This window comes from Archocentrus centrarchus, chromosome 8 (assembly GCF_007364275.1).
Source record: "Archocentrus centrarchus isolate MPI-CPG fArcCen1 chromosome 8, fArcCen1, whole genome shotgun sequence".
Classification (NCBI taxonomy): Eukaryota; Metazoa; Chordata; class Actinopteri; order Cichliformes; family Cichlidae; genus Archocentrus; species Archocentrus centrarchus.
In genome coordinates this window covers 26510524-26518907 of record NC_044353.1, presented here as the reverse complement: position 1 = coordinate 26518907, position 8384 = coordinate 26510524, and the positions used below count along the sequence as shown (strand labels likewise).

General features: G+C 38.4%; 1 protein-coding gene across 2 annotated transcripts; it reads right to left on the bottom strand.

The window, feature by feature from the left end:
- Positions 1-2335: 2335 nt before the first annotated feature.
- On the bottom strand, positions 2336-7811 carry LOC115785217 (probable ATP-dependent RNA helicase DHX58). 2 transcript variants are annotated; one of them, XM_030736725.1, is made up of 12 exons: positions 7704-7811; positions 7296-7525; positions 6986-7190; positions 6721-6911; positions 6434-6547; positions 5255-5387; positions 4940-5125; positions 4564-4814; positions 4142-4453; positions 3875-4065; positions 3693-3786; positions 3420-3605 (listed from the first exon to the last, which is right to left on the bottom strand). In XM_030736725.1, exons 2-12 carry the CDS (start codon positions 7470-7472, stop codon positions 3420-3422), a joined length of 2040 nt encoding a protein of 679 aa, XP_030592585.1. In that variant the 5' UTR covers positions 7473-7525; positions 7704-7811. The 2 variants fall into 2 exon arrangements, with proteins under 2 accessions (XP_030592586.1, XP_030592585.1); XM_030736726.1 differs by lacking the exon at positions 7704-7811 and having other exon boundaries at positions 2336-3605; positions 7296-7472.
- Positions 7812-8384: the final 573 nt, after the last annotated feature.

Sequence of the window (8384 nt, the reverse complement as noted above, 5' to 3'; positions counted from 1 at the left end):
AAAATTAACTGCTAGAAGGCAGAATTTATACAACATACTCTGTATACAAACAACACCCTTAATTGCAAGAAGTGTAAAGTTGAGTGAAGTGCAATGGGGGATAAAAAAGAAATAGAAAATTCTAATAGTCCATTAAATTAAATTTATAAAAAGGACTGGCTGGATGACATTTTGATAATGCATTTTATTTCTACCTGCATTATTGTTTGATTATACTGGATAATTTGACTATTTCGGGCATCTAAAACAAACAAACAAACAAATATATATATATATATATATCCTTCTTTGGAGGAACTGTACTGTTAACTCATTTTCTCTCATAAACTGAGGTAACTGAGCATTACCTTGGTCAAAATTATAAAAATAAATAAATTAAAATCAATTCAAGGCTCCATAAAAACACATTTTGCAATTCCAGAGAAAAAGAAAGGGATCAAAAAATTAAGCTTTGAACTTTAAACAGACAAGCCTTATGTAGTCAAATGCTACAGGGGAACTTTAATTTCATCCTCCCCTGAGAGGCTGTTCATCTGCACCAAGAGCATGCGCCCAACATTATCAAGCCAGCATGGGCTGGAAAGAACAGGGTCAGTATATCATAATGAAATACAAGTAACACCAACAAGCTGATTAGCGTTAAATGAAAAATAGCCCATCTTGTGGTTAAAAAAAAAAGAGCTCCCAATTCGTAATTAGGCTAATTTAAAAACACTTAGCACATGCGACTGAATCAGAAGATACGAACAGAGCTGTGCGCCACAGTTTGCAGTTGCATTAATGTGGCCGACTGTGCTTCGCATCTTCAAACAGTTCACCCAGTTGATCTCGTTTCTTCAGGTGGCCAGGTCCAATACAGGTTGCTAATTAGGTAAAAATGGATCGTCAGTCAAACTGAAGGAGACACTCAAAATTCATATTTGGAGATCCTCTGGCTGTCTGTAAAACAAATCTATTGCCCCATGATTTTCCCCAAGAGTAATCGTTATTTGAACGGTGAAAAAAAAAGAAGAAGAAAAAAAGGTCACAGCGTTGGCTCAGTTACATGGGAAATAAAACCTATATGTTGGGGGGAAACGTAAATGATATATTTCCACACTACTTATTTTGTCAATTGTCCAACTATATTTAATTTACGCATATGTATGACAAACCATTGCAAATCTAAATGCCATAGAAACATTAAATCATGTTTGAAAACAATCTAAACCCAATCAGATGTCAAATGACGTGTTTTCTATTGCTGAACTTGTCTAATTAGCATTCACATTACACTTTAGCTCCAACAGAGCTTATGAGTTTCCGTATCTCTAATCTTATTTTAATATATCTCAAAAGGCAGAATGTCCCCAGTGCTGCGTTCAAAACATGAAGATAAGTTCTGCCTTGCTTTCACCTCCAGTTGTGCCTGCCCTAGAAACTGATGAGTCTGTTGTGTGAGCAGCAGTCCCCAAATTCATACAAACAAATCTATACTGCATCTGTGTGTAATCTCTCTGTGTGTGTGTATACCTATGTAATCATCCATTGCTCAACTACTCCAACTTGCTTTAATTTCAGAAGGCACCTAATTGCAATTAAGATGCATGGGGTGTTGAGCTGGGAAGTAAAAGGAAGTAATCAGTGCTGATTATAGAGCCAGAGCCTGATCAGAGTAAATCATATACTGACTGTAGGTCTCCTCTGTGTCTTCCCGAATCTGAGTGGGGAACGAGACTGAACAGAGCCTGCTTTTAGTGTGATTATGTCCACGGCAGCACTACAGACTCCAGCTCCCTGCCAGATTTGAAAGGATTATGCAGTGTGTGACACCATGAGGTTGACCTAATCTTGTCTTGTGGAGAAACACACAAAAATAATTTATGGGTCAAAAATGAACCTGTCCAATACATTTTTCAGCTTTTAAATTTATAGGTTTTTTTTTTTTGTTTTTCTTTTTTAGTTTCAGTTTATGGGTTTGTTTTGCAAAATTATTCTTTATAAAGTGCAAAGTGTTGCTTTTGCATATGCAGCTTGATTTGTGCATGCAAATCAATTTAAACTCTGACTAGCTGTCTAAATCTATATTTTAGGAGCTGCCAAAATATGAGGGTTCTGAAAGGCCAGTAAAGACATTATGCAACTAAATGTATGTGTTGAATCTGGTATGTTTAAATAATAATTTGCAAGTATAATAAATCATTTCCACCTGTTTATTTGATGTTAAATGATCTAAGCTGAAATTCATAACCATATATTGATCTAGCGATGCAGAAGAAGCATGGTGATCTGCAGCAGTCAAAACATTTCCTGGCATCATTCAGGTTATGGATTAAAATGTATAAACAGATGGTCTTTGAAGGCAGTGTTTCTAAATGCTGTCTTTTCATGTAAAGCTTTTACGTAGACTTTTAAAACATTTTTCTTTATATACCAGTTGACTGAAAAGAGCACACAGTATTTGCTTTGCTACTGAGTATATATTTCTTTTAGAGACGTTCCATACATACATCAAGACGCTACTCCATCTTGATATAGTGGCTAATGAGACACTTCACTGAAGCAGTTGGGGATTAAATGCCTAGGGTCAAGGGTCTGTCAAGTTTGACTGTGCGTAGAGTCACACATTCATTCTTTCTCTGCCTTATCTTTACTGATTATCTGTGTGTGTTTAGACTGACTTCTATTACGTCAGAGCCTCAGGACACAGAGGGCCAATTTTTTCAGTGTGAAAATCCACATGGAAAGCTTCAATCCTGGCTTTAGTCATGCCATTTGTTAGCAGTAACAAGGGCAGATGAGACCTGTAGTGTTTTTCCAGCTTGTGGGCATTGGCTATTCAACAGTGACACCTACTGGTTAATAAAGGCAAAATCAAGCATTTCAAGAGAAATGTTTCTTTAAATTAATCAATTTTAGATTGTTTAAAAAAAGTAACATTAATTAATATCAAACAGAAAAAGGGGATTTAAATTTAGTCAACAATCACCATATTCACAGTATTATACTTCATGCACACATAATGGTAATATTGCATCTAAACACTATAAAATTGCTAAGAGTTCATTCCAATTAATATTGCCTTGATGGCATGTCAAATGTTCATGATGGTTCAGGTTCGTCTTACAGCAGTTCATTTTTTTTCTTTGTTTCTGTGGTTGAGATGAAAATGAGGGAATTATGTACAAAACTGCAAAGGAGCTGAGGCATAAACAAAGCTGTCACTAATTACTCATTACAAGCATGATTGATGCACTGAGGGTTTTTTTGCACACTGCTGCCTCACAGGCCTCACTCGCAGAAGACACGGCATGTATGGAGCAAATTTTTTTTTGGAAAAGTCCTACAGTCGTGCAGTGATGGTTGACTGAATGAAATGAGAGTCATAAAAACAAGTAAAGCGCAGAAGAGAACCCATGCAGAGCTCTGTTATTGGTGTCTCAATCGAGGAAGTCGGGGAAGTTTTCCTCGCAGTATTCTTCAAAGTTGAAGTCCTCAACAGTGAAAGGTGCATCCTTCCATTTCTTCACTGTAGTTCTGCCATCAGGGGTCTCCAGGGCAAAGTTTTTAATGGCTAGATTTGGCATTAAGGCAGACTTCTTGTACTTTATTTCATGTCCCCATTTCTGTGAATTATTATAAGAATAACACTTAGAATCCAATAGAAGCTTATCTTGTGCTTTAGATACAGTATTATTAAGAAGAGAGGTTACCTTGTTGCATTTTTTACAATTGATTTCACACCCAGGCTCCCAGTCCATAAAGCGCCTGTCTAGAGTCTTCTGCTCTCCGACTTCGTAGTGATTCCTGATGACAAACAGGAAGCAAAGATGTTTCACTTCAGCCTGAATATATTTTTTGCTTTAACATGTGTATCATAACATCTTTGACTCACTTAAAGTCAGAGTTGACATTGACATATTGCATTTTGTCAATAAGTTTAATATCACTGCCTGAAGCCACACGTGTTAAACAGCTTCGACACAGGAGCTGGACACTGGCAGCAGTGTTACGACTCCTCTTCTCTGCTTGGCGGCTCTGTTCAATTTTACTGCAAGTTAATGCCGTCTGTTGAAGCTCAGATATCTGGAGACAAAGAAGAATGAAAGATGATTTCAGTAAAACTGACGTGTGACATTAGTTACGAATTATACACGCTCACCTTTGTACAAAAGTCTTCATGGGTCATAGTTTGGACACAGGCAATGGCTTTTCCAGTCAGGTCCTCCAGACATTCATTCATGCGCTCTCGGTGAACTTCGCGTCCGCCCGCCTGGGCAACCACTGAATACCGACTGTCTTTTGCTCGTGCACGTCCAGTGGCCTGCTGCTGGGCGATCTCATTTGTAAGGAGTCCATAGCGCACCACCAGGTTGCATTCAGGTATGTCAAGACCTTCTTCAGCCACACTGGTGGAGATCAGGAGGTTCAGAGCACCCCGGCGGAAATTCTGGATTGTTTCTGCCTGTTCGTTCTATAAGAAATATGCAAATAAAAGCACAGAAAGATACAGAAATGTCCACAAAGAAGTCAGTGAATGTGAATGATTCAAAGCTTATAGGTGAAGACTGTATATCAGCACACCTGTGTCATGTAGTTGATGCCATTGCCAACTCCGGTGAGGATGTCTGCTTTAATGCCGGCTTCCTGCAGCTCCCTGTTTTTCAGGACCCAGTCTTTCAGGCAGTGGGTGCTTTTACGAGTTTTACTGAAGATGATTCCCTTCGATGGGACACCTGAACCAAACTGTTCTAGTAGAGTGCTCTGAAGTTCAGCCATCTTTGGGTTCTCAAACTGAGGATCCATAGCAAGGTTCTTTAGCTCCACCTGATTCTCTGTGTGCAACAAAATATTGATGGTTAGATTTGCTAAAATCATGAAAAAACATGGATAATGAGTAATGACAAAAGTCATGGTGTTAACATATGAAGACTAGTAATGACCATTTAAGCATTCTCACTTTCAAAAAGCTCCAACAGGAAGGAGTCTGTCCCATCAATGGCACGGTTTTTTGGGGGGATGTAGAAGTCCTCAAGGGAGCCATAAGCATCAATCATCCGCAGAGTGTCATTGATGAGCAGGGCGTCGTTGTACTGCCTGAGGTGTAATGCACATTGCGCAAGCACCCTGTTGCCCTCTTTTATTCCTGGTCAAAGAGACAGGTGTAAGCAGAAGCATTGCTTCATCTTACTATTTAATTACTTTAATTCTCACAAAGACAATTTTATTTACACCTTCAAATTAGAATCATATTACAAGATTAAAAACTACTTACCTCGCTGCACCAGCATCACCACATCTGTCTCATATTCTTGTGTTCCACACTCTTGCAGTCTGAAGTCTGGAGGAAGGGCCATGTAATCGTGGATAGCATTCATCATCCCTTTCAGATGATCACCAAAAGGATCCTCCAAGAAGAACATGTATTTGTGTTTTTTGTCAGGCGGCTGATTGCCTCAGCTAATCTATGTTTTTGGTGTAACAGAGCCTCGCTGGCACAGGTAAAATTAAAAATTAAAATATTTTTACAGTCTGCTACAATAGCTTTGTTTTTATTATATTAACATTTGCATTTGCCTCTTAGATTAGCAGTTTTCCATGATTCTTTTTGGGTATCTAGTCTGGTTGGGTGTGCAGATCAGGGGTCTGTACTGCAATGCAAGTTCAGCATACTCATGATATCTTAACTGGCTTCTATAACTTTAACATCTATGGTCATGTAAAGGTGTTTGATAAAGATGTAACAGCTCGATAAGTCACCCGGGGTTTCTGAATCTTTCTACGAGCACGTTCATATGAAACAGATGTTGCTGGCAGCATGTGAGCAGTCACAAACATGGACAGGTCAACTGACAGCTCTACCATTAAGACATGGGAAGATCTAACAGATTCTTTCATTTTCCATTTGTTTAGATGAGCTTTAAACTATTTTAGCCCAATTTTTTTTTTTTTTTAGCTTCAGCCCTAAAGGTGTTGAATGGTATGAGAACAAGTAAAGAATGCATACAAAAAGTAAAGCAAATGTAGACTTAGACTACTTGGAAATTTTGTAAAAGATCATCAAGTCTAGACAGGTGCTCTGTTTTAGGTTCATGTCACTGTATTAGAGCTTCTGACACCATATAATTACTTTAAAAGTGCTTTCAGCAAACAGGAAACAAGTGAGGAAGGAGGGAAAGATACAAACTGTAAGAGAAGATAAGAAATATTTATCCCATATTTGAGAAATTTTGTATCAGCAAATGAAATACTACTACTACTACTACTACTACTAATAATAATAATAATAATCATAGTAGATCATTAGCAGCATGCTGCATGGGGATGAATTATTGCCTGGCATGGCCTTTGTATTTGTTACGAATACAAGAAAATGTATTTTTTCTTCAGAACTTCAGATGCTTTAAATAAAGTTTTTACTGAAATAAAAAAAGAGGTTAAAAAATCTGCTTACTTTAGGTCTTTCTTCTACAATTCTGAAGATTTTTTTGGGTCTGGGTACCCTTTCCTTCAGCTCCGGAGCATATTTTTTAGTCGAAACTATGGCTGAGTCCAAGTTGGCACAAATCTAAAAGGGAGAGCATGATCAGTGATGGTAAATGGTAAATGGACTAGTTCTTATATAGCGCTGTTCTACTCAGTATGAGCACTCAAAGCGCAAGAAGGCAAAGACAGAAAACTGCGAGAATAAAGCTTAGTGTCAAATTATATAAAAGAACAAACGTAAAATGAATCCCTGACCTGCAGTACGTGCTCCACAGCCTTGTCCAGGGTCTTTGCGCCCCCTGTCCCCGGGGATGCTGTGAGACCCAGGATCTGTGGCAGTGGTTGTTCTTCTCTCAACTTTTTCTCCACATAGAGTCTCATTATTTTGTTGTAGACTCCCTCTTTGTGAGTGTGGTGGCACTCATCGATTATCAGCAGAGTGATATCTGTGACAAATCCTCAAGTCAATTCAGTTCAACATAAAATCATAATCAGAATGTTTAAGCTTACTTTCACTCACCTGACAGCTCAACATGTCTTGCTTCCTCCTTGTTAATCAGAGCGTTGTACAAGATCTGTGCTGTGCAGATGACCACATCTGAGTCCTGCACCACTAACCCAAAAAAGTCCTTCTCATCACTCACTCCACTGACTTTCCTAATATCATAGTCACGACTCAGGTGAGGCTCAAACTCTTTGTTGTAATGTTGATCAACAAGGTGAACCTGAATTACAAACGGCATTAAAAAAAGAAGACATTTTGTGAACTTCAAGCCCCACCAAGTTTATAATTGTTACAAAACTCATTCTCTACTTTCTACTTTGTGTACCTTGTTTACCAGGACCATCACTTTAGCCTTTGGTGTGGTCTCCAGGTGTCTTTTGGCCACATACACTGCAGCACGGGTTTTTCCACCTCCTGTCGGCAGCCAGATTATGATATTCTCTCTCTTAAGAGCCCTTTCAACCACTTCCTGCTGGTAGGTATATAGTTCAAAGTCTGCCATTCTGCAATGTTCTTCAGTTCAGTAATCCTTTAGGATGGCGTAGAATTCAGATACTGTAGAAGAGAAATGGACACCAAGTTATGACTTGAAACTCTAAGTCTTATAAATCTGCTGGAGTAAAGCTGGTGACAAAACAAAACAAGCGCTCTACCAGACGTGCACACGGTATAAAAAGAAAACCTGTCACTTGTCTTTGAGCTGCTAGAAAGAAAGCAAGCCTTTTGAACTCACCAGTGATAGAGCTCTGTGTATTTTTCAGCTTGTTTTTTCAGCTGTTACCAGACACTGCAGGTTGGTGGGGTTTCAGATTCTATTTGGGACAGCTGTGTCACGTGGAAACTGGAAAACGAAAGCAGTGTGAACTCAGAAAGTTGGTCCCCATGAGGGAGTCTCTGGAGGAACGACAGGTAATGACTCAAGTGTGTACTCTAACTCGCCCTACCCATAGTTTTGCTTTCCTGATGTAACAAACAGCTTGTTAGCAGTGGCACCAAAAAAAAAACCAAACAAAAAAAAACTGTGTGTTTTAATGTCATCTTATGTAACTTGTTTTCTGCTCTCTAGCAAGAAAAGAGCTTCAGCAGTACTTGTTTTTGGTTTCATTTATTGTTTTGCATGAAAGTGAACTCAATAGCTCTACACTTGAAAATGAATCTTAATTTAAAGTCATCAACTTTAGATTTAGTCTGAAAGTTGATAGATCATATCTAGGGGAAAAAAATACATAATCGCTGCATTGGGCAGGAAGACAAGCTTCTTGTACTTTATCCGATTCATGTGAATTTACATAAGAACAACACAGTCACTAACTGTGGGTCTATTTACACTAGCATTTATTGTATTATTAAACAGAGGGTACACTGTACCTTGTTATAGTTATATTACATTATTATTATATATATATTACATCTT

Bases quoted from the DNA above. Each gene is read 5' to 3' on its own strand.
- LOC115785217 (XM_030736725.1), bottom strand. From the start codon at position 7,472: ATGGCAGACTTTGAACTATATACCTACCAGCAGGAAGTGGTTGAAAGG. The intron at 6,912-6,985 runs GTGAGTGAAAGT...GATTTGTCACAG, and splicing joins AAGACATGTTGAGCTGTCAG to ATATCACTCTGCTGATAATC. The intron at 3,787-3,874 runs GTGAGTCAAAGA...GTTTGTCATCAG, and splicing joins AATGTCAACTCTGACTTTAA to GAATCACTACGAAGTCGGAG.